This window comes from Schistocerca gregaria, chromosome 1 (genome assembly GCF_023897955.1).
Source record: "Schistocerca gregaria isolate iqSchGreg1 chromosome 1, iqSchGreg1.2, whole genome shotgun sequence".
Classification (NCBI taxonomy): Eukaryota; Metazoa; Arthropoda; class Insecta; order Orthoptera; family Acrididae; genus Schistocerca; species Schistocerca gregaria.
In genome coordinates this window covers 939,065,787-939,093,236 of record NC_064920.1, presented here as the reverse complement: position 1 = coordinate 939,093,236, position 27,450 = coordinate 939,065,787, and the positions used below count along the sequence as shown (strand labels likewise).

General features: G+C 39.9%; 1 protein-coding gene across 8 annotated transcripts in view; it reads right to left on the bottom strand.

Moving 5' to 3' along the window:
* Positions 1-27,450, bottom strand: part of LOC126275354 (large proline-rich protein BAG6-like) — a 229,037-nt gene that overhangs the window by 46,954 nt on the left and 154,633 nt on the right. For all 8 annotated transcript variants that reach the window (XM_049977192.1, XM_049977196.1, XM_049977189.1 and 5 more), the window contains exons 15-16: positions 14,998-15,042; positions 6,716-6,853 (exon numbers count right to left, since the gene is read on the bottom strand). In XM_049977192.1, coding sequence (XP_049833149.1) covers positions 6,716-6,853; positions 14,998-15,042 — 183 coding nt within the window. The remainder of the gene's footprint in view (positions 1-6,715; positions 6,854-14,997; positions 15,043-27,450) is intronic.

Genomic DNA, 27,450 nt, shown 5'->3' with positions numbered 1-27,450 from the left:
ATTTAGCTGAATTTACAGCCCTCAGATTTGTCTGACTTATCACGTAGTCGAAATTTTGTGGATTTCCTTTAGTAATCATGTGAATAACTTCACACTTTTCTTCATCCAGGGTCAATTGCTACTCTTCGCACCATGCAGATAGCTTATCCAAATCATTTTGCAATTCGTTTTGGTCATCTGATGACTTTACAAGACAGTAAATGACAGCATCATCTGCAAACAGTCTAAGATGGCTACTGAGATTGTCTCCTGTATCACTAATATAGATCAGGAACAATAGAGAGCCTATAACACTTCCTTGGGGAATGCCAGATATTACTTCTGTTTTACCTGATGACATTCCATCTTTTACTACTAACTGTGACCTTTCTGACAGGAAATCACAAATCCAGTAGCACAACTGAGGCGATATACCATAGGAACGCAGTTTGGTTAAAAGACGCTTGTAAGAAACGATTCGAAAGCCTTCTAGAAATCTAAAAATATGGAATCAATTCGACATCCTGGTCAATAGCACGCATTACTTCATGAGTGAGCTAGTTTTGTAAGAATGATATGTTCTGAATCCGTGCCGACTATGAGTCAATAAATTGTTTTCTTCGAGGTGCTTCATAATGTTCGAACACAGTATATGTTCCAAAACCCTACTGCAAATCCATGTTAGTGATACGAGCCTGTAATTCAACAGATTACTCCTACTACCCTTTTTGGGTATTGGTGTGACTTGAGTAATTTTCCAGTGTTTAGGTATGGTCTTTCTGTGAGCAAGCGGTTGTATATAATTGCTAAATGTGGAGCTATTGTTTAAGCATACTCTGACAGGAAGCTGAAATGTATACAATCTCGACCAGAAGCCTTGACTTTACTAAGTGATTTACACTTCTTTGCGACACCGAGGATATCTACTATGTTTCTCATCTTGGCAGTTGTTCTTGATTGGAATTCAGGAATATTTACTTTGTCTTCTTTGTTGTAGGAGTTTCAGAAAACAGTGTTTAATAACTGTGCCTTAGTCGCGCTGTCATCAGTGACTTCATCATTTTTATCACACAGTGAAGGCACTGATTGTGTCTTGCCACTGGTGTGCTTTATGTTTGACCAGAATCTCTTTGGGTCTTCTTCCAGATTTCGAGACAGAGTTTTGTTATGGAAATTATTAAAAGCATCTCGTATTGAAGTACATGCTGTATTTCGAACTTCTGTAAAACTTTGCCAGTCTTGGGGATTTTGTGTTCTTTTAAATTATATATATATATCCCTCAATTGCTATCGATACTAACTCTTTGGAATCATTCCACAACTTTTCTATGCTTACATGATCAGATTGGAAGGAGTGAATACTGTCTCTTAAAACAGTGCTAAGAGCACTTTTATCATCATTTTTAAATAGATATACTTTGCATTTCTTTTTGATGGTTGTGTGTGTTACAGCATTCAGCCTAGCAGCAACTGCCTTGTAGTCACTAATCCCAGCATTTGTCACAATACTCACTATTCGTTCAGCATTATTTGTTGCTAAAAGGTCAAGTATGCTTTCGCAACCATTTACGCTTCGAGTGGGCTCATGAACTAATTGTTCAAAATAATTTTCTGAGAAGGCATTCAGTAAAATTCTGGATGATGTTTTATGCTTTCTGCTAGCTTTAAACGTATTAATTTTTCCAGCATATTGAGGGTAGATTGAAGTCACCACCAACTATAATTGTGTAAGTGTGGTGCCTATTTCTAATGAGACTGAAATTCCCTTTGAACTGTTCAGCAACTATATTTTCTGAGTCAGAAAAACTATCCAATTAATAGTTTAGTCCGATTGTCAAGTATAACCTCTACCCATACTATTTTGCAGGAACTCTATTTCAAATTCACTACAAGGCAAACTACTTCTGACAGAAATAAATACTTCACCACCAACTGTGTTTAATATATCCTTTCTAAACACTGTTATATTGTTTGAAAAAAATTTTGGCTGAACTTATTTCCAGCTCTGGCCACTTTTCTGTACCTGTAACTATTTGAGCTTCAGTGCTTTCTATTAGGGCTTGGAGCTCCGGTTCTTCCCCAACACAGCTTTGACAATTTACAACTACAATACCGATCGTTCTAGAACTAACTAACTCTGATTTTACCTGTCCCCTTTTAGACGGAGCCCTTTCTGTGGTTCCCTGGAACCCTCTAACCCAAAAAACAATTAAGTCCCTTCCACACGGCCCCTGCTACCCATGTAGCCGCTTCCTGTGTGTAGTGGACTCCTGATTTATTAAGTGGAACCTGGGAACCCACCACCCGATGTCGCAAGTAAAGGAATCTGCGGTCTTCACAGTCACAGAACTGCCTGAGCCTCTGATTCAGACCCTCCACTCGGCTTTGCACCAAAGGACCACAGTCGGTTCTATCGACAATGCTGCAGTTGGTGAGCTCCGCCTTAATCTCACAAGCAAGACTGGCAGTCTTTACCATTTCCGCTAGCCGCCCGAAATCAGAGAGAATCTCGTCCTGTCGAAAGCGACACACAACATTGGTACTGACACGAGCCACCACCTGCAGTTGGCGGCACTCTGTACTCTTCATGGCATCCAGAAGCACCCTTTCCACATCCAAAATGACTCCTCCCGGTACGCACACAGAGTGCACACACTGGCTTCCTTCCCCTTCTTGGCAGCCATGTTCCTAAGGGGACCCATTACACGCCTGATGTTTGAGTCCCAACTACCAGCAAATCTCCATGTCCAGACCCTGCAGGGGGAGAAGCTCGCTCTGGAACAGGGTGGATGATTGCACCTGGCTCAGAGACATTGTCAGCCACAGATAACACCTGAAACCTGTTCGCCAAATGAACTGGTTAGGCCCTGCAATCGGCCCTGGTGGAAAGTTTTTCACTACCTGCCAGACTTTGGAATGATCTCCCACTCGACTACAGGTGAGGGGTCAACCTCAGTGCAGACAGTATCCGGGGCAGCCACAGCAGTGGGCCAAATGGGGGACACGTGGGACATGCTCGACGTCCCTCGCATCCTTGGTGTGTCACCTTACAGGCCAAAAGCTATATTTGTGACAGTCGTTTTGTTGTGCCTGTCTGCGACTCAGCATCTCCGCTATATATGGTGAGTAGTAACTTTCCTTTTCACAATATTGTTAAAATAATAGTGACACTAAAAGAACTGCTAAGCTAGAAGTGAGTTTTTCAAAGGTCAATTGCAATTATGTGACTATTATCTAGTGCAAAACCCAAATTCTCATCCATTTAGAGCTTTTTCGTAGGATGGGGAAAGGAGCTGGGAAAGGACTGTGATGAACAACTCCGATTTTCCAACAGTGCCCACATGGGATTTGTATTTCCTAGCAAGAGCATTGTGTGGGCTACATAAAGGGTGCAGCTGTCCTTGCACTGGCCACAGGACAGAAATGCACTGTGATGTCTTGGGTTTGAGTTGGAGGTCACACCAACTGTCAGGCTAGCATGGCCATCATTGTCTCTGTGTGTGTGTTGGAGGGGGGGGGGGGGGGGGGCAATTTAAGCTGGCAGATGACTGAAGTGTTGACAAATGTAATGGGACTCCATGCCAGCTGTTGTCACCAGTTATGCCGTAGATACTAGCAATGCTCCTTTTGAGGAATTTTTGAGGCAGCTCTATTATTCGGATAATTACTACTAAATGCAAACCGGTAGTTTGCTAAATGCAAGGGCCGTGTGTTGATAAGTTTTTATCTAAACAAATCATGTGTGATACGTATTGTGTGCTTAAAAAGTATTGTGAAACATAGGGCATGTATCCAACTCAATCCTATCACTATCCTACAGCCCTGAAACAGTATGTATGTGGATGTAGATAAACATCACAGTCACTAGGAATTAAAACATGGTCTTCTGGTCAGGGAATAAAATCGCCAGCCACCAGACCACAGGAGAGGTAACAGAAAAATTTATGAACTCTTAATATACTACATTTTTGGCAAATAACAGTTTAGAATCCAAAGCCCAATGTCAAACAAGCAGACTACATTCACCTAGATAGATGATAGAATATCATCATGATCTATTTAACAAAATAATAATCAGAAAGTAGTTGGTACTATAAGCAGATCACAAACTTAAAAGCAAATCTTTAATTTTAGATTTAATAAAGTGTCTTACTTAGCTTATTTAAAGTTAGAAACTATACATTTTTCAGTCACTAATTAGCTATTTTATCATTTTTAGGAAAATTCTAGTAACAGTGATAAATTTCCAGAAAAGAATTGTAAGATACAGTTTTTGAAGGAATATTTCTTACTGATACCATTAACATTCTCTGGAAATACAAATATTTCTCTTTACTCAATGAAACAGTGTGGAAAGCACAATTATGATTCTAGGACCAAAAACAGCCTGTACAAAGTGGTTTAACATTTATAAAGAAAGAGGTCAGATTTATGGACATATCTTTACTCACAAACCTGTCATAGCATATTAAATATCTTGTGCACAATAAAGTCACATTCAAGAATGAATTACAGAATTTTCTATTAGGCACATCCAACACCATTGAAGAGTATCCTCATACTGACTTTAGCATTGTAATATATAATGTTTTATGAAGTTGAGTCATTCTATTGTACCACACTTCAGTAAAATCTACACCTTTGATTTATCCTCAAATTACAGGGAGCACACTCAATGGGATACATAGAATATAATTCATGTAATCTACATCTACATACTGACACTGAAGAAACAATACTGTGTAACAGTCTTTTTCAAATCTCTCTCCGTTGCCATGCTCGAGTCAGTGACCTACTGTTACTGTAGAAATTGCAAATTTTCAGTCCTTTACCATGAAAACTAAATGAAAGAACACTACATAAACAAAATGAGGTAAAAAAGAGTTGTGAATTCCAAGTAATTGCATAATGAATCTGCTCACCAAGCCGCAGCAGGAGAACACACATATGAAGGTTTTTTTTAATTTACATTAGATTTTCAAAAACAGATAATTTTTGTTGAATTAGTTGCATTATGAATGATATATTCCATAGCTGGAGACTCTTAAGATCTGTGGGTCTGTTCACAGATGCTGCTGTTGCCTAGCAAAGTAAGAGGACTAGAGAGAAATGAAGGAAGATCTGTAGATGACTGACGAATGTTGAAATGGTTGGCAGCTGCCAATCACTCTCGAAATCTAATCTACTTTTGTCAATTATGTTCAAGTACGCCAAGATTTCTTACTCGGTGAAAAGACTGTCTTGTAAAAAGGTGCCCATTTCTATCAGCTGAAGCCTAGAGTCAGGAACTGCTTTCAAACATGGAGAGAAACTTAAAAAGCAATAACTTAGTGCTGTGATTGCACTCACTTTCAATTTATACAGCAAATTAACACAGAATTAGTTATGCAATATTGTTTCCCCATGTTACTTCACGCTCTGTAGCTGAGGGTACTTCTAGTACAAAACTCTCCCCCTATTTCTTGTTCAACTTGTGAATGGTGTGTGGAAGCAAATGGTGGTGAGTCTCCACATGACAATTTTTATGATTTTACAATTTTAGTTAAGCCACGAAATTAATGTGTCATGAAAGAATATCTTTCCAGATTCTTCTGGGAATGTCTGTACTCATAATTTTAATGGTGATGCACAATGCTTCTCTTGCAGTTATCTGCCAATGGACTTGGATGAGCATCTCAGTAATACTGTTGTGTGTATTAAGTGAAAGCATGTTGAAATGTGAAGCTCTGCTTGCAATCTTCACTATTTCCTCATTTAATCCTACCTGTTACGAGTACTGGACTATCATGCAATCTCAAGAATTAGCCAAACAAGTGTTTTGTAGACCATTTATTTTTTTTAAATCAATTTCAGCCTTATATCAGATTTTTCTCGAACCCTTTGAAGTGACTTATTGGCAACAGTGCAATCAATAATGATCTTTCAGGCTATTTATGCAGAATACATTAATTTATTAACACTGATGGTCACCAACGTACCAAGTGTTTATCCTCTTCAAGAACTCTTTAGTCTCCTGGTGTTGCAGCTTCCCTACACACAAAAATCTGCAAAGAGCCTGAAGAAGCCTCCAATGTTATCCATCAGATCATTTATGTAATGTGTGAACAGTAACTTCTCTACAGCTCTCCCTCGTGGTATTCTAAATAAGTATTATGTCTAAAGATGTCAACTTTTTAAGACTGAAAAGTTTATTTCCAGATATGCAATGTAAAAATGTAAATAACGGAAGGAATAAAGGTAATCACTCACTGAATAGCTGTGGTATTGAGTAATCATGATGCCCATAAATAAGGCTGAAAACTGTAGGACATTTCAGCAGCATATTAATGTAATACGTCCCAGACAGAATACTTATGCAACTCATTTGATGTTTATAAAATTGCATCCCATCTAACAAACACCAACATACAATAACATGACGCAGACAAAAGGTTGATGCTAGTGTCATGGAATCAGAAGCTTCAATCAGCTGGATAACAAAGACATAATACTCATTGAAGTGCAGTCCAAAAACGAATTTCAAAACTGAAATTTCAAATTGCTATAGCTCACATTTTTTCTAGTTGCATAAAGATCTTTACATAATTTCTTTCCACTAAATCTTGACTATGTTGCATATCTGGTGAAATAATCTTAACATCTCACAAAATACTCTTAAGTGTCCATAAAAAAAGAAAGGCTCATCAATAATTAATTAAACTTTTGAGTTTCTGTTTTAATTAACAGAAATACTTACCATTGTCATCAAGAAATCGAGGAATACAGACTGTCCTTCCACGTAACTGTGATCAGGAAAAGAAGATAAGAGATCAGCCAGAGAACCCCCGCCAAATAAAGCTCCCAATAATGCATCTTGGGAGTAGGCAGGGAAAGACTGAAAGTAAAAACAATAACAATGTGATGTTTGTGAAACTTACATCTGCAACAATAATAATTAAATCAATCTTTTACCTCTCAATAATAATCACTGAAGTAAAGCACAATCATGGACAGAAAGAGGAAGTTGATGTACAACAGAAAGATAAAAATCACAAACAAAATATTGTATTCATAATGAATAAGAACAACATTGGAAATTATCAAGACCTCTCTCTTTTTTGGGGAAGGACGTGGTGGCAAATTCCTCAGCAATATGGAAAGCGAGCAGCTTACACTGCAATATTTTACTCAATTACCAACTATAGATGCTTCTGAAAAATTATTTCGTCAAATGCAGCAGATTTCAGGATACTTCAACCACTCATTATTCAATAACCCTGTAGAGGCCCTATATGAGGTGCTTTAACGACAACAATTTAGATTTACAACCACTGCTTGAAGATTTAGTAAGCACTGGCAAACAGCATATGGAGCAGAAGAATCTGGCATATTTGTTGATCGAGCAGTCCTTGGGTGTGCTACTGGTTCATAGTGTCGAGCAGACAATGTTTCAGCTGTCAGACATGTTGCCATCGTCAGGTGCCCTGACAAGTTGACCTCCTGAGGACTTGCAACCAACCTATATTCCCCTCCCTCACCCCCAGTTGTTCCCTCCATGGTTCAACACCCAAGGGCACACATTGACAAGTCACAGAGAAGCTTGTTTTGGTGTCTGTGATAGTGTTGATATAGTTGCTTTGTCCTCCTCATTCACCAGATCATTGTGTTTGCTGAATGTATTCTTAGTTACACCCAGTGCTGGTTTTACAAGTCTTGCTGAGATTATGGCTACAGTCTGACTGATAAGATTATCCCTGGTGGGAATTTTGATGGATTCTCTAATGACACTGTCCCAGTATTTGGAAGTTTGTGCTAAAATCCTGGTAAATGCATATTCTCTAGCATGTTTTTCTGACAAACTACTCAGTGACTGTCTAATTGTTGGAGTACATTAGCTGAATTTGCTGCTGGAGTTCTCAGCAACAAACTTTAATGGTGCACACTGTTTATCCAATATACGTCTTACCACACTGGCATGGAATCTGATACACCCCAGGCTTCCACAAACCAATACCATCTTCGACACTCCCCAATAACGCTCATCTTTCAGTAAGCGGGCAAAAGATAGTTCTTACACAGTGCTCTTTCCGTATGTGCAAGACTTTTCCTGATAGTGTGCTGGTGTACCGTATAAAGGCTGTGGTTATCTCTTCCTCTGATTTCTCTCGTCTCCATAGGTCGTAAAGTAATGATGGGCAAAGAGGATGCTTGAACTGCCATTTTGATTATCTATTTTTTTGAAACATAGTTCTGATGTGTTCTAGTTCCGAGGGCAGACACACAGCACCTGAAATGGTGTGCACCCTGTGTAATAGTATTTTTAGCAACCCATTCCTCTGCACAGGTTGGTGGTAGTTATCTGCATGCAAATACTGATCAATGTGAATTTTTCTTCCACGCACTCTTCAGCCCACCAATACAGCACTGGGTCTAATTAAGAAGACACTCTGCAAATACAATGATCCAGTAGACACGGCAACTACATCAACACTACCACAGACACCGACACAAATGTCTCTGTGACAGCCGATGCATGCCCTTGGGCAAGCACTGTGGAGGGAACGGCCTGTGGTGGTGGTGGTGGTGGTGGTGGTGGTGGTGGTGGTGGTGGTGGTGGTGGTGGGGGAGAAAATGTCAGGTGCATGCCCTCAGAAGCTCAGTTCGTCACTGCACCTGATGATGTTGACATGTCTGATGGCCGAAATATTGTGCCTATTGGACACTATGCCCTGGCAGTACACCAGTGGACTGTTCAAACAATGCTGCCTTGGTCATTAGCCACCTCTTTTGTTGCAGCCATATTAATTCAGTCATTCAGTTAAAACTATAGCACAATGACAACTTAGCGTATCCACTGCATATGTGAATATGCTTATACTACGTCAAAAATTGACAATGGACACAACACTAAGCCACTTAAGTATTAGGATATTTATGGAAGAATCTAGTGCATTGATCTTCACATCTAAACTGACCAACTTTTCCACACAAAAAGAAAAACAACAACAACAAGGAGAAGGAGGAGGAGGAGGAAGAAGTAGTACAGTATCATTAACACAGATGGTCTCTGCAGAAACCAAATTGTCCCTCCACTGTCTTTGTGGTGCACATCACACAATATCAGAGCAGAAAAAAGAGAAAGAAATCTTTAACCAATTAATGATTCCCATTATTTGGTGGAACTTCAATGGATTTAGGACACATTCCAGAGACACATAAATCCCAACATAACGAAGATCATTAAGCTTTCTCAACACAAATGTCCTTTCAAAATGTCTGACTTTCATGTGCCAAACATCACGCCCTTTGTAGGAAGGATTGCCTTAGTGGAGACAGGTTTAACTGCTGTATCACTGTATTTTCCCTTGAAAACAGTTGGAAAGCACTACTTGTTACTTATGTGTCAATGAAAACAACTGGGTGCATATTATTTTCAAATTTAGGCTGTAAGTGACACATAGACCAACAAGGAAATTCAAGTCCCTGATAGTAATCACCAAAAGGGATTTTAAGTACAGAGAACAATGTATAGCCAACTAGCTGTGTTGTAATAAACAGATAATATCCAGGACGGGTGACAAGAAGTCACTATGCTACTAGGAATTAACAAGCAGCACTGAGAAACACAATGTCCAGAAATTGGCTGCAACTACGGCACCCATTTGAATGGCCACTGCTCAGTAAACAATTGAAACTCTAGGATAACATCACAGCTAGAGGTTCCGAGTTTATCGCTCCACTCCTGACACACTGGCAGTCATGCAGGATAATTATTGGACTGGGTGAACACTGTGCAGAACAATGGATCTAACATGTTTTGTGACATACAGATAGTTTGGGTAAAGACAACTTTATCAACTCAAACTGAGTATTCACCACATGAGAATTAGGAACTACTTTTTTTCCTGATGTGTATATCCAAATAGAACAAGCTGTGAAACAGCCACTAAAGTGAAGCACATCCTGTTGGGCAACATTTTCACTAACTGCGTGATATAGCTGTCTCTAGGCTGCAGTTCGGTGGTTGCCATTCGCGCAGCAGACAGTTTGTTCATTGACATGGCCATGCAGAATGACGCATAGTGCTTGCAGCTCAATTTGTACATCATAGCTGCTTTCACAGGCAGCCCTCCTTTTGAGGGGGCAGGAGATGGCTGTGACAGGTCTGGGGTAGATGGTAGTGGGAGAATGTATGGGACATGTACAGGGTGTCCCACTCAAACCTCCCTGATATGAACGACACAGGACAGAGGGGGGAGGGGGAGGGGGAGGGGGAGGGGGGGGGGGGGGAGAAAAAAAAAGGAAAAGAAGAAAAAAAGAAAAGAAAAAAGCAAGCAAGCAAGCAAGCAAGCAAGCACACACACACACACACACACACACACACACACACACACACACACACACACACACACACTAGATGCGACAATGAATAATGCACCACATTTTAGAGCATCTCAAAGAATTTATTTATTTATCATCAATACACCTCTACATGTGAACCATTTGTAGCATGAAGAATATAGAGAGTATATTCAATTTCTTGCCAAGTTATTTGTAACATTTCCTCTGTTATTGTTGTAATCGCATTAGTGATACTATGTCGTAATGTAGGAATATTGTCCACATTGGTCACATACACGAATCCCCATATGAAGAAATCAAGCGGTGTAATGTCGGGTGAACGTGGTGGCCAGGCAATGTGTCCTCCGCATCTTACCCAACTATTGGGAAATTTATTATCCAGGGACTTGTGAACAGCCGTTGACCAATGCAGCGGAGCTCCATCTTATTGAAAAATTATGTTGGGTTGCAAGTCTTATCTGAGGGTACACAAACTGCTTCAACATGTCCAGATACACTGACCCATTCACTGTTTGTTCCGCAAAGAAGAACGGTCCAACAATCCTGTCGTGCATTAGTCCACACCAAACGTTTAGTTTAGGGCTATCGTGAACATGCTCAATGACAATCTGTGGATTTTGCGAACCCCAAATCTGCACATTATGCCTATTAATCCTTCCTGATAGATGAAATGTAGCCTTGTCTGAGAATAAACATCTTTCCAGGAAGCTGGCATCCATATCAATAAGCTGGCAAGCATATCAATATGCTGCAGCATATCTGCAGCAAATTATTGTTGGCATGGGTTATCGTTTGGCATCAGATGTTGCAGAATTTGCACTTTTGTAAGCACACGTACGATGACGCTGGTGAACTACACAATGCAATGTTAACTGAGGTACATCAAGTTGCCTAGATGCTCAACAAATTGACTTACGTGGGCTTCTGAGAAATGTGTATCTGATGTCCTCCACTGTCTCTCCTGAAACTCCGTAACGTGCACCACTAGAATGCTTCAGAACAATTCCTGTTGCCAGAAACTTCATATACCATTCCTCAATTGTTTTCACCTCAGATGGATCACATTCATACATATGATTATAACTTATTTGCATAGTCATTGTTGATTTTGTTTCTGCAAACCACATTATTGCTTATGCGAGCTGCTGTGGAGTCGCCATTTTTACTTCATGCGACCATGCTGAACTCTGAAGACTATACTTGACACTTCTGAGGCAGGAATATAAATTTTTTGAGATGCTCTACAATGTGGTGCATTTTTCTTCGTAGTATCTACTGTGGTTTTCCTCTCCTGGGTCCTTGACATCGGGGAGGTTTTAGTGGGACCCTGTATATTGCAGGGTTATGAGCCATGTGGCAAGAGACTGGGAGTGGGTGCAGTGGGAATGGACAATGATATTGTGTAGGTTTGATGGAGTACCACTTCAAAAATAATTTTGTTTATAATGGCAAACAACCGATTCCGTCAGCACTGGGCATCGCATGAAAGATGTGATGATCAGTATTTGTTTGGGCTATCTCCACCTACACACTGCAAAAATGAAATTGCAAATATCTGCAGAACATCTGAGAAAATGCCGCTGACAACAACAAATGCTGAATCTTAGATAGGTAGATTGTATACCATTTGAAGAGGTACTGAATCGAACTGGTGACAATGATTGGAAAAATGCACAAGGTATGTGGATACTGTAGCATAAATTTCTTCATTTACAAGTCTAAACAACAAGACTGTGAAAATAGTATTTAAGCACTCAGCAGATATCACTCAGTCGTCAGGGATGCCTGAACCTAGCAGATACCACACAGTCATCAGAGACACCTGAATATGGCAAGTAGTCGGCTATATTGTAAAAGTTTGAGGCAAATGACAATGACTCATTAAAGCAGTTTCCTTTCTTGTTCTCAAATGCTTCACAATGTGGAATAATGCCTTTTAGACAACGCTACCCAGCTGAATACCTGAGAACTATTCAAGATCTTCCTATGCCACGAAAACCTAAAATCACACCTATTTAAGCAAGAGTTTTCTTAAGAAAATGTTAGGAAGCCACAAAATAAAAAATTATTTAATAGAAATAAAATACCTTATTTAATGCTAACCCTCAACTCTGGCTGAATAAAGCTGAGTAATGCAGCCAGTACTATATACTACTGTGACACTTCCATTGTTCTATTCCATTGGAGGTTTCTTAGTGTTATGAATAGAGCCTGTTCCTATACACGTAGTTCTAAGAAAAACTAAATCATCAGTAAATAAAATAGAAAGAAACTTCCACGTGGGAAAAATATATTAAAAACAAAGATTCCAAGACTTACCAAGCGGGAAAGTGCTGGTAGATAGGCACAATAAATAAAACACACAAACACACACACAGAATTTTGAGCTTTCGCAACAGGCGGCTGCTTCGTCAGGAAAGAGGGAAAGAAAAGGAAAGATGAAAGGATGTGGGTTTTAAGGGAGAGGGTAAGGAGTCATTCCAATCCCGGGAGCTGAAAGACTTACCTTAGGGGGAAAAAAGGATAGGTATGTGCACTGCGCGCCCCCCCCCCCCCCCCCCCCCCACACACACACACACACATCCATCCATCCATCCATCCATACACAGACACAAATATGTCTGCTTGTGTCTGTGTATGTATGGATGGATGGATATGTGTGTGCGTGTGCGTGAGTATATACCTATCCTTTTTTCCCCCCTAAGATAAGTCTTTCCGCTCCCGGGATTGGAATGACTCCTTACCCTCTCCCTTAAAACCCACATCCTTTCATCTTTCCTTTTCCTTTCCTCTTTCCTGACAAAGCAGCCACCGGTTGCGAAAGCTCGAAATTCTGTGTGTGTGTTTGTGTGTTTTATTTATTGTGCCTATCTACCAGCGCTTTCCCGCTTGGTAAGTCTTGGAATCTTTGTTTTTAATATAAAACATCAGTAAATTACACTGAAAGGATCCTCAATACAAAATTTTAAATTACATATTTTGAAGTGTAATACATATTTAACATTATACTACACAACTGTAAAATTTTTAATATTATTTCAGAAATATTATACATTTTTGTAAGTCCCATAAATTTTCATTATTTAGCAACGAAAAAAAATGATTTTAAGTTTTGTTATTGTGTTTCTCATACTGCCAGCAGTCCCATTAACACCAAGCTATTATTGTAAAAGTTTGAGGCAAATGACAATGACTCATTAAACCAGTTTCCTTTCTTGTTCTCAAATGCTTCACAATGTGGAACAGTCAGTCGCATTTAAGCTAACCATGGCACAGGTTACACCTTCACTTGTCATAAAAGTTGTAAACACCAATTTCTATTCGCAGTGCTTCCTTTAACAACTGACGGTAAAATAGTCCTCTGCCAAACTTGTGATAAACGTACAGGATGTACGATGAAATCCCAGACTGAACAACATTTACAAAGCAAACTACATATTAGGAACAAACAATGTATTTCTTCAAACAAATGGGATCCACACACACACACACACACACACACACACACACACACACACACACACACACACATACTCTAATAGTGAATTATGCAGAGACTCGTGTTTTGCATTGGTTGAAGGTAACCTACCTTGGAACAAGCTTCAGGTACCTGTATTTAAACTTTCTTACAGAAATACTTCAACCGTAACATTCCTGATGCTGTAGACCATTTCATTGCTAAACTAACTGCGAGCATATTGTACTCTGAGGCTGCAGTTCATAAGGCCAGTGTCATACTGCTTGGAGTGGGTGGCTTAGTTTCCACTGAACTGCAATTTGTGCTAAAGAAGAATCCTGGATACTCAAATCTTGATTTTTGCCTTGCTTATTTAATGGTGGAATTTTAGAACCCACAGAGAATATTATTCTTAGAACAATCACTTTGCATAAATATGCACTGTTGTCTTCTTGCAATGCTGAGATATCTTTCTTTATTTATAAAAGTGTATTACGAGACAGAAGACTACTCACAGCAACAGAACATGTGGAAAAGTATATTATAATGAATTGTGCATCCCATTCCAGACGTAAATGCTTGAGGCAACACTTTTACCTAAGTACTTTGTAGCAGAAGTGAACCAATTGAGAATTAACATACATATTTGGCTAGCTTGCCTGTGACCTTATATTTTACAGCAAAAAAATGAAATTTCAGATAATTGCTTCATTATATTTTGATTTATATATTTCACCAATTTTGGCTACACATTTATGGACAGTCATCAACTAACCAGAGATCACTTATTCGTGTTAGTCCCAGAAATGTATTACTGGAGGTCTTAAATGTTCCTTTCCACAACATCTATCCTCTCTGTCCCCTCCCTCCAATCCCCTCTTAAAAATAATTGAATCCTTTCCTGCTTCCACCTTCCTCTGATCCTCATCTGCCAACATCGGTTTATGATCCATACTGAGAGGAAAAAAAGTATTTTGTGTGTCTCTTTTTCTTTTCTTGCACAAAAGCCATCTGTGTGTGCCCAAACACAAATTTAAAATATTTGTAGCCCATTACATAAACACTCAGATTTTCAGTAGCTCGCAGTTCCAACCAAAATTTATGCAATCAGTTGTTTTGTAATGGATTTCATTGTTTTTTTTTAGACAATTTACATTTCCCAGATGGCTTCTGACAGAATAATTAACATTTGAATGTTCTAAACAAGTTGCAGCACATACCTGGAAAGCCTGCATCAGATTTGGAAAATTGGAGAGTGGTGGTACCTGGGGGGGGGAAAAAGAAATTGTATAAATTTAAGTTTCCACAAAAAACAATTTTTTTAGTACACAAATAGTGAGAGTGCTAACTTTTTTTAATGCATAACGTTTTTTAGCTTTTTATATCATCTTCAGGCAACAACACACTAGTCTACCCAAAGAAGGCTCAGTCGGCAATAAAATAAATACTAGTAAATCACAATTTACATGTTTTTTTTAAACAAAATTGTTTTATTAGGAGTTTTGGAAAAATCAATTGATATAAAAACACATGCCCTATATCACAAAAATACCACCATCATATTAGAAACCTGTCACTGGAATAAGCAGTGATGTACGATTTTCCATATGCAACTTGCACACACACGCGCATGCACAGGCACATGCACAGGCACGCGTGTGCACTGTAAAACAGTTTTCTGCTACTAATTAGTATAGAATTTTTCACATGGCTTCAAGACATTCTACCATCTCTCTCAAGACCATTCATTGAACTTTCACTGAAGCACACACTAATAGTGAGGAGTTTCTGGTCACACTAGTTACTTTTTAATTCTTGCAAAGTATTCTGGAAGAAATTTTAAAGAGAGATCAGGTATATGTAATTCTTCATGTGGTGGTATTAGATTATCATCCCGTTTTGACTTACAGGTTCTTCAAATTTCTCCCTGTCAGTTGAAGTCACAGGTACAATGTTGTACTGTGTCACTTTTAAAGCTACTTCAGTGAAACGTTATCTGTTCTTTCTTTTAATTTTCAGTCAAGCAGTCTTTTACTTCTCTTTTTGCTAAATGATACACTTATTTTACAATCAATTAAAAATATTAATATGACAGCATATTGGAACACTATCAACAATACTGTCCTTTGGTAGATAAACTAGCTATTTTTCCTGTTCTCATTTCTCTAAATAATTAGTCATGTTTTAGTGACATATCTGTTCCATGAATCTTCAAGGACATATATGAGACTGTATGATTTTCGGTCATTTGTAATGATGTATTTCCACTCTGCCAGGATTTAGTTAATGTAAGGGTATTGCATTCCCAAGATCTGTCCAAATAGTTTCTGTTCTCATTCTTCTCAAACATTTAAACCACAGTGCTGTAGTAAGCAGCTACAGGAGGCAAAACAAAATAGCACAGCCCATTTATACAGTGGAGAATTCTGCTGTGATTCTTTTTCTGCCTGAATGGGAACAACACTGCAACAATACATGGTAAGATGGTGTAAATGTATGGAAACAATGCATCATCATACGATATGGGGAATAGGTCAAAGCATTCGAGGCAGCAATGAACATGTGAACAGCCCACAGAATATCTCTCTCATTACATACTTTCTTTGAGGGAATGAAATTAATAAATCTCTGCAGAACAGTCAGTCTGTACTTAGCTTTAACCCCTTCACAGACGCATTTTTTGTAGCAACTAAGCGAAAATAATTTTTTTGCTGTCCTAATTGTGACCAACTGACTTTGTTCACTTTTTTGATAATTTAATTTCTGTGATTTAGGGCGAAACACTATTGGTGCATATATCACTACAGCACCTTTGTGAGATATTAAAACTATGAAGGTAAATGAATTTCCCACTTCCCTTTTGCAATAAAATTTATTTACCACTATGTTTAAACAATCCTTGAAACTATCACAAAATAAAGATATGAGCTGATATCACATTAATCTATATTGGAGGAGCAAATCAATGTTTCCTGACAACAACAGTGATCCCACAACAAACATAAATAGATTGTAGTAATTTTCATACACTTGGTGCAATGTACTACCACAATATGTTGGTAAGATTGTATTCTCAAAAGCTTTGGGATACCCCTAGGTTGGAGAATGCTTCCCAAGGACCACAAATGACAGATTGATTTTGTGGTAAGCATACTTCCGAAGCCCCTTCCAGAAACTACTTTTGTTGTAACCATACTTCCTAATAACAATTAAAACACCATTGTTTGGTGGGATAAAAAAATCCCACAGTCCTGAAATATATTTCACACCAAGCAGAAACTACAGCTGGTGCAGTGGACTGCCACTAGATGTCAGGAGTGTACAAATGTGGTAACACATATTCCCTTAAACACTATAAAGATATACATTTAGTGGGAAGTATATCCCTCCAAGGCCTGTGAAAGCATTAAGAAACAGGTGTATAGCCTGCAAATCAGTTGAACAGTTAAAAGCAAGAAACACAACATAAATATTCCCAAAGAATGTCACCACCTTTTGGTGTGCAGGATATCTGTTAATATTAAGAATTATGTTAACTTTTAGCCTCCAGTTCCATAAGCAAAGAAACTTCACCTACGTTTTGGCTATAATGTAGCCTTCTTCAGAAATGTCACAATATAAACTTAAGACATGCTAGATATTGACCTTGTCAAACTTAAAATGTTAGTACTACAGTACACAGTCGTAAGACTGTCATTTCTACTAATGGGCCAGACAGGTGGGCCGTGGACGCTGAGCCTTAACTGAGCACCACGGGCAGCACGCTCAGCTGGTGGCCGGGCACATGTGCATGCGGAGTAATACTGACTTAAAACCAGAAAATGTTAAACAAGTTTATTACAATAGTTCAGACTATTAACGGCACTAAAACCCTGAGTCACTGAAATTACTGTTACATAAAAGATAAGACATATACCAAGTGTACTGTTTATAAATAAGAATATTCATTAATTGACAATGTTATTTGTTAGAGTAGCTAAAAGTGTTACTGGCAAATAAACCATAATAACTGAAGTTACAGTTTTTTATGTAGGCTGTATGTCATAGCCAGCTAATAACGTAGGTAGATGATCATATAAAGTAATGGATTTATCGGATAATAGGTGCGTGCAACGCCACAAAACATTATAAAGACAATATAGCCAGTGGAGTTATATGCAAACTTTATGAAGCTCTTAAATATAAATACGCCATTTGATGTATAACAAATTGTGAAACAGCATTGAACATAGGTTAGTGTATTAAATATGCAGTGTATAATAGGGAAATACCCTAAGCTACTAATAAGAACGAAAAGGCTGTATGTTGTAGCCAGGTATTGGCGTAGGTAATAAGCAGTATACAGTATTAGATTTAACAGGTTAATAAGTAGTACGTAGATACGTACCATGCCACAAGTCATTATAAAGGCAATTATAAGAATTCATGTGTATGCAATCTTTAGGAAGCTCAAAATTAGAGATACACCATTTGACATGTATCATTTATTTAAAAAAGCCCTAAACTTATAGAAAATAACAATGATTATGTGTACGTAAACATGAATATAAATAGGGCATTGGCATTGGGCAGCATAGAAAGTCCCGTATCATCATCGTAGATGAAGCAAGGGCTGAAATCTTTCGAAGAAGTTTTTATTTTTCAACTGCAATTCCATCATAAAATGTAGACTGGCAATGGCAAGGAAAGCGTTTCTGAAGAAGAGAAATTTGTTAACATCGAGTATAGATTTAAGTGTCAGGAAGTCATTTTTGAAAGTACTTGTATGGAGTGTAGCCATGTATGGAAGTGAAACATGGAGGTTAACTAGTTTGGACAAGAAGAGAATAGAAGCTTTTGAAATGTGGTGCTACAGAAGAATGCTGAAGATTAGATGGGTAGATCACATAACTAATGAGGAAGTATTGAATAGGATTGGGGAGAAGAGAAGTTTGTGGCACAACTTGACAAGAAGAAGGGATCGGTTGGTAGGACATGTTCTGAGGCATCGAGGGATCACCAATTTAGTATTGGAGGGCAGCGTGGAGGGTAAAAATCATAGAGGGAGACCAAGAGAGGAATACACTAAGCAGATTCAGAAGGATGTAGGATGCGGTAGGTACTGGGAGATGAAGCAGCTTGCACAGGATAGAGTAGCATGGAGAGCTGCATCAAACCAGTCTCAGGACTGAAGACCACAACAACAACTACAACACATGCACATGCATGCGACCACCAGGTGAGCTTGCTGTGTTGCTGACTGTGGCACCCAGTTACGACTCTGCACCTACGGACCACCTGTCTGGCTTGTTTGTGTCGCCTATTGGCAAAACATTAGTGGAAGTGATGCAGTCTTATGATTATGTACTGTAGTAGTATCATTTTAAGTCTGACAAGGCCAATATCTGGCATGTTTTAATTTTAATTTTATATTGAGACATTTCTGAAGAAAGCTACATTCATATAGCTGAAATCTAGGTAGAGTTTCTTTGCTTATGCAACTGGGGGCTGAAAGTTAACATAATTACATTTTACAGCTGCTGACTCTGCTGCACCATGCTAAAAATATTCAAGAAATATTAAGAATGATCTCTCTTCCTGCTACACAAGTCTTGGAATTTGAACTCCGAAGAAACTACATAGAAATTTCAGCAGCAAACTAGGTTTTGCTAACAAAATCTTACAATGGAAAATCTAGAATGGAGTAAAACAATACAGAAAGGACAGATTGCAATGTGGAAAGGACAGATTGCAATGTGGAAAGGACAGATTGCAATGTGGAAAGGACAGATTGCAATGTGGAAAGGACAGATTGCAATGTGGAAAGGACAGATTGCAATGTGGAAAGGACAGATTGCAATGTGGAAAGGACAGATTGCAATGTGGAAAGGACAGATGGCAATGTGGAAAGGACAGATGGCAATGTGGAAAGGACAGATGGCAATGTGGAAAGGACAGATGGCAATGTGGAAAGGACAGATTGCAATGTGGAAAGGACAGATTGCAATGTGGAAAGGACAGATTGCTACTCACCACATCAAGGAGGCATTGAGTCTCAGGTAGCCACAATGAAAAAGATGGCTAGAAACACTTCAGTAGAGCTGTATGCCCTCAGGAAAAAATATGGCTGTAATTTCCCCTTGCTTTCAGCTATTCTCAGTAGCAGCACAGCAAGGCCATTTTGGTTGATGTTACAAGGTCAGATCAGTCAATCATTCACACTGTTACACCTGCAACTGTACTGTATAATTTTTAAATCAGGTGGGAGTTTAAAATTTTCCCATTATTAGTAGTGGCAACTTTCACCACTATCATTAATAACAAGACAGCAGGATCATCATTCTTCCTTTCTATTTCCCTCCATGACATTTTTCCCTATTTTGGGAAGAAGTAAATTATAAAAGACTCCAATTCCATCAGCACCAAAAATATTCCTGGTCTCATCAACTATCAGCTTGGGAAAATATTATTCACCTGACATTCAATACTTTTCACATCAGCTGCCCTATTTTCTCCACTTAAATTTTTAGAAGAAAGGTTATGGCATTCTTTTTTTCCCCAAGGAGTCCTGTCACTGGTGCGATTTCTCAGACCTTCCCCTATAGTAAATCTCCACTTATGAGAATGTTTCCAGAAGCCATTCTGTCAGTAAGAGGATGGTTTCTTATTCCTTAATAGGCTTACAAATCTTCAGTTTAGATGCACACCTTATTGTGCGTTATGCCATGTGCGAACATCAAACCGCACAATTACCAGGGAGAAGTGTGCATTTCAGGCAAGCTCTTGGTCTGTGTGAAAGATTGGACTTCACCAATATTAAACTGAACACTTTCCTCTAATAAACACACAATTATCAGTCTGAACCTCACCTACTGCCATCATTACCTCATGGGAGACATTGGGCTTTAGGATTTAATAGGATGATTCTGTAATCCTCCTGAGAAAGGCACCCACATATGATGTGGTAACAGATCATCACTCATGTGATGTATTACAGAGAAGAAAACAAACAACCCTCAATCTGCTTCAGAAAGAATTAAAGAAACAGCTGCAACCAAACAACAAATTGAAGCTCTCCTTTTCTGTCTTTTCTGTCTACACTGTATGGCATGCCAGAACAGAGAGAACAAACTAAAACTGGATGTAGTCAATTCACCATCAGTTCAGACGGATGCACAGATTTTGAATAGTTAACTGTGCAATTAAATCGAAGATGCTTAGACACCTTTTAACAATTAAGCATGAATGTTCTCCCTTTTTAATACAGTTGGATCATTAACTGCTGCATTCAGAACAGTTCCCTTACTTTTCAGTATGCACCGCACAAAGAAGTGGGGCCAAATCTTATTTTTTTGCCATTTTGTTGAGTTTAACTTTCCAACTGTCTTTGTCTTCATGAATAAATTTCAACTTCTGCAGAATCTTCAGCTTTTTCTTTTGCAAGCCATAACTACAAAAAGCTTCCAAGTTGTACATTCAACAATTTGATACACAACATGATCAACTTGCATGCTTAGCAGTGTTTTCTATGATGTCAAACCACGTGAACAACATGTGAGAATCTGCATTTGTTCAAAACGATCGACTAAAGAAGACTACCTATTTACTGGCAATAAGAATTAATGTGAATTAGTGACTAATTTTCTGTCAGCAATTTAAAGCATCTGAAAGGAATAGCCACAAACTTTCAGGCTTGTTAAGAATCTTGTCATAGCTGGGTATCCATTTGCAAACTTTTTAGCATTTATTCCTTAAAGCAGTGTTTCTTAAAATTGGGTTTTGGTGATGAAGTTCTCATGGCAATTTCACCTGGACTGATGAAATTTTGCTAAAAGCAGGAATTCTGTAAAACAACAAATTAGAGCTCACCTTTTCTGTCCCTCATTCTCACTTTACCATCATGAACACTGTATGGAATTATAGAACAGAGACAACTAAAGCTAATTAATTATTAATGCAGTGTTTTACTGCACATAGAGGATCAAGTTTCATAGCCACGGCTTGACTTTTTCAAGGTGATAGTTAAAACATTGTGGCTAGCCCTTGTATCCCCTCACAAGTGCTTTTACTTCTGTCTGGGGAGTTTGACCCTACGTGAATGTAGCACCTTTCAGATGTGATGGGGAAACTACTCTATCTTGAGCCATCTAATTGACATGAAAATGTGTATCAGATGGAACAAGTGGGTGAAGGCAACCTTCCTGAGTAATTACCTAACATCAGTGCAGGGTTGTGCTGGTGTGGACCAATATGTAACCCCTCCACCCCAATTCTTGTGGAAACAAAATGGAGAACACTGAAGAAAAACAAAAGACTGTGGGACTTGGAGTTCAACATACCTCAAACACCCAGACACTGAGCACTAGGCAGATGGAAACTGTTTCCACAACTGTGTTGGGAGAGGGACAATATGCAATAAGATGGACCAGATTAAAATTACAGATGTCTCTGAGGCACAGCGGAAGAAACTTCTTACAGAAGAAACAGAAAAGAAAGTAAAGGAATGGCTCCCTAAGAACAAATGATGAGGATTAAAATGTCTTTATCCACAAGATAAGATTGTTTCAGAGTGAAAGGGGTGTTTAAACAGACCTCTTCTACTTCTAAGACAGATAACAAGATAATGAGGAGGAGTCAGCTACTCACAGTTCACAGGAGAAATGCATCCAGAAAAAGCCAAGGCAAGAAACAGGGTATTGGAGCTATAGTACTGCAGTTTCAGTTTTTAGGATGACAGTTATCTAAAAACTGCTACCTTCTTGCTAATATGACCTCACAGCTGAGGCGGCTCTCTGGAAAAAAAAAATTTAAAAAAAATAAAAATAAAAAAATACGGGGAGAGCCCAAGTCACAGCCTGAAATTAAGGAGGGTCCATCTGGATAAGGGTGCTTTGGTCTTTGTCTGTGAGGGGGTGGAGACAATGGATTGGCTGAAGGAGATGATACCCAACATATTTCTGTTGGCTGAGGTGAAGCAGCTAGTCAACACAGCACCAGGACTACTCAAAACCACACAAATATCAATCTTGGTATCCTGTTAGATGAAGTATGGCATACGAACATGAAAGCCTCAACAGAGGACTCGAGGACCATTAACCACAAGGCTGAAAAGAAGTTCCTGAAGGCAATGCGATAGCAAGATAAAACCATATTTAGGGTTAGAGTAGATGACTGTCAGGGTGCTCAAAGACATCTAGGTGATAATGGGGCAAGTTGACAGCTGGATGTGTTGCAGACAAGCCTACTACAAATTGGGCAACCACCGCCTTGATTTGCCTTCTGGGAAGACAAGGTTAATGTGGCCCTGATCCAGCTACACTATTTGCATAAAAGAGGCTTTGAGCCTTGGAGGAAGTGGAGGTTAAATTGATTTACCTGAGTAGTCTGAAAAAACAATAGCACATGCATTTACGTTAACAATGGAATCACTTTCATGCTGATGGGGGAACTTCAGTCTAGGGTCTTACTTGTCATCAGATTGAAATGGTGTAAGGAAGAGAACATAAGGGAAATGGTATTGGCCTCAGCATATCTTCTTCATGAAGACAGTGCTCCTCCATCCCAAAAAACATGGAGACTTGCTTGCAGCTGAATGAACAACTGCTAGGTAGTTGTGTTGTCAGTGCCTATATCCTGGCGTCGAGTAGTAGTGACAACAATGACAGATGTGGGTACCTTCTTGAATATCTGTCAGAGAGTAACCTAGAGTTCCTCTATATGGGCACAAATAGTAGAAGGGAAGAATTAACTGAAATAACTTTTGGGATCATATTAATGAGTACTTACATCAAATGATAGTATAGAGCAATGGAACCACACTACCTGATCACACGTACGAGTGTGTTCTGAAAAACCACTAAAGAGGTCAGCTTTCGGCCAGACTGTCTGCAAGTGATAACTGAAGGATACTGTATTAAGAAGTAACTATATACTGGCCCCTATGTCAATTGTACAAGAGGTGGATTCTTTCTACACACCAGTCAATGGGCTGAAGATGGCATAATGTAATCCTGAAACAGGTAGCACAAATACAATGAAACTGGAGGAGGAGATTAGTGTTTAACGTCCCGTTGACAACGGGGTCATTAGAGACGGAGCACAAGCTCGGGTGAGGGAAGAATGGGGAAGGAAATCGGCTGTGCCCTTTCAAAGGAACCATTCCGGCATTTAGCTGAAGCGATTTTAGGGAAATCACGGAAAACCTAAATCAGGATGGCCGGAGATGGGATTGAACCATCGTCCTCCCAAATGAATGAAACTGGAAATTTAGGTCTTTTAATATGACATTTTATATTGAACAGCCAAGGTCCTGCAACTATCATGTAAAAAGATTGACTTACAGAGACTGAATGTGGACAGTGCGCAGTGGGAGGTGGGAGGGTGGGAGGATGGGAGGTGGGAGGGGGGGGGGAGAGGGGGAGGTTCTGGAATGGGCCAGAGAATTTAAGGAGAGACTGGAAATCCTGTTGGATTTCTGGAATGGTGTCAATGTGTCAGGGTTCACAAGTGGACGAGTCTGATTGCTGGCGGAGTCCTTCTGCCAGCTAATCTTTGTGGTTTGAAACCTCAGTGGTGGAGCCTTTGTCAGCAGGCAGGATTATAAGGTCAGGATCTGTTTTTAGGTTGTATATTACAGTTCGTTCTGTGGATGTAAGTTTGTCTTGCATGTTGAGGGATTTGGGGAATGATGATGAGGCAAGGTTCAAGGTTGAGAAATTCTGGAAAGTTAGCAGGGTGATCTGGGGGCAGTAAGGGTGTGTGACAATTGATGGAGGAGTGAACTGAGCCAAGCACAGTAAAACATAGCCTTTGGGTGAAGTCTGTGTGGTAGAGCGGTAACAAAAAATTGTTTCCACTGTAGTAACTGGAAGAAAGAGAGAAGCCAGGCATGATTGAATTTTGGAGTGGGGCAATAGGTAAGGCTGATACTTCTGTGGGACTAAAGCTTTTGGAGGATAGGTTCATGACTGTTTTGGGTCTGTTTAGGTTCAGGATTCTGTATGGTGGTGAGAGTGAGTGAGTGAGGGTATGATAATGTATTAGGTCTACGAGGCAGGGTTTGTCAGCTATGAGGGGATGAAAAGACATTCGAAAGCTGTTGTAAAGGTAGTGGATAGTGGTAGTCCAAGGCAGGAGGAGGTTGGAGAGTTTTGAGGTGGTGGTGTGCATGCTGATTTAGTTCCTGGAGAGCAATAGTTTTGATGTGGTAGATGGGATAGAGGAATTTGAGATTGCATAGCAAAATTTTGTAGCTGGAGAGGAGGTATTGCAAGAAGGTTTGGGCCCATTTTACATTGTTTTGCAGGAACAGGGTTAAGATTAAGAACTGGAGGAATCTGAACAGATGGAGGTCAGTGTGGCAGGGGGAGTTTCAGCCGGAGACAAGTAATTAGATGGTAAGGCCATTTTGGGGGGACTCTATGAGCTAGGCAACAGTGCAGGAACATTATGTGAGACTGGGTTCTGACTATGGATAAGGAACTTTTCTGTGTTGGTGCAGATAGAAGGAGCAAGTATATATGGTGGAGGATAAAAGTGCAGAAAATTAAATAGCTAGCGCAGAAATACATTAAAAAAAAAATCACAAACATAAGTGGGAAAAATTACAATAAGGACAGGCTGGGTGAAGTGTTGGGAAACATGATGAAACCTGAGGAAAAGTGTTCCTGCATCGCTCCAGCATATTTTCACGTTGTACGTCCATACTCACATATGCCACACAGACTTGTATAATCGGATCCTACAGACCCCCTTCCCAACCCTCAATCTTTCTCTCCTCTCATTCCAGTTCGCAAATACCAACTTCACCTAATCTAGTCACATCTACTGTCCCCTTTCTTCATACATATCCATCCACCGACCTTGAACCCAAATTGTAGTCTTTTCAGTTATTTTTATCTTTGATCTCATTGTGACCAGTTGCTCTCGTAAACCAACACCTTCAGCCTATTACCCACATCCTACCCTCCTACATAAAAGATATCAACCATTTCCTCCACAAATTCTCCACAGTTCCTGTTTCTTTACTGTATGGTGTGCTGTTCGCCACTACTGATGGCACCTCCCTTTACACTAACATCCCTTAACACCTATCAATAAACCTACGGTATGGCAATGGACACGTGACAGCATCATCCTATGCCAGCCCACTCAAGAGCTATCTAGAAGAACCACACAGAATCCCCAACCCCTCACCTGGTTCAGATTCACTGATGACACCTTTGTGATTTGGATTGAGGTTGAGGGTGAGAACAAACTATCCACATTCCTTCGGAACCTCAATACCTTTTTCCCCTTTTGCTTATGTCCCATGCCATTTCTCTCTCCAGTCCCTCCCGCCCTGAAAGTCCCACTGTCCGGCCACAGAGGGGCATTCCCCTCATGACTCAGTACCACCCATGTCTGGAGCAACTGAATCACAAAATCTGCCAGGGTTTTGACCACCTCTTGTCGTGCCCTGAAATAAGGTATACCCTCCCCATTATACGTCACAACCCTCCCGTAGTGGTGTTCTGCTGCCCAGTGAGCCTACACAACATCCCTGTTCATCCCTACTTCATCCCTGCTCCCATTCCCCTTGCCTCATGGCTCATATTCCTATCACACACCTAGGTGCAAGACTTGTCCCATACATCCATCCTATTCCAGTCTGGTCACAAACATCACCAACCCTATCAATGGCAGGGTTGCTGTGAAAGTAGCCATGCAATCTACAAGCTGAGCTGCAACCACTGTACTGCATTCTAAGTGTGCATGACAACCAACAAGCTGTCTGCCCGCATGAATGGCCACCAACACACTGTGGCCAAGAAATTGCTGCACCAACCAGTAGCTGAGTATGATACCCATCGGAACATTCTTCTCTTCAACGATAGATTCACAGTCTTTGCCATATGGATCCTTCCTATCAACCCCATCTCTTGTGAGTACTGCAGGTGGGAACTCTCCCTGTGATACATGCTATGTACCTGTTACCCCTCTGGCCTCAACCTTCTTTAGTAACTGTTCTTCAACCACCTATCCCTTTTCCTGTTCCCACTCTAGCACTACACTGCCTTGTTTTCCACCTACAATCTTCTTACTTCTCTCCTTTCCTGCTCCCCCAACTCCTACACTGCCCTCTGCCTGATCTTCTGACTGCACCTATTTGTCCTACCCTCTCCCCACCATGTTTCTGATTATCCCACAAGCAACAATTTATTGTACCCCTCCCCACCACAGCCTCCCCCTTACCCTCTCCATCCAGATTACTTATCCTATCATGTGCTGCTGCTTGCGGTCTTGCCTTAGCGGCCAGAGACCGATCGTGCGTGTGTGTGTACACATGACTGCCAACACCAGCACCTTTGTCCAGAATGTAGCATCACATGGGATGCAAGCAGCAATCTGAAGGGGTAGGGGAAGAGAGAGTAGTGTACAGATGGGGAGAGAGACTAATGCTGCCTGGTAGAGTGTGCCGGGACTAGACTCCAACATGCGCAGTGTTGTTGGGAAGGTAGGTGGGGGGGGAAAGGAACAAAAAATTAGAGTAGGGGGAAAAGACCGGTGAATGTGTTGGCAGAGGACTGCAAATCAACAGAGTGGGAGATGAGAATGAGGAGGAGATGATACGACATAGGGAGTGGAAACTGACAAAGGGCTACAAATAAACAGGTGGGAGGCAAGAATGGTGATCAGATGATAGGACATAGGGT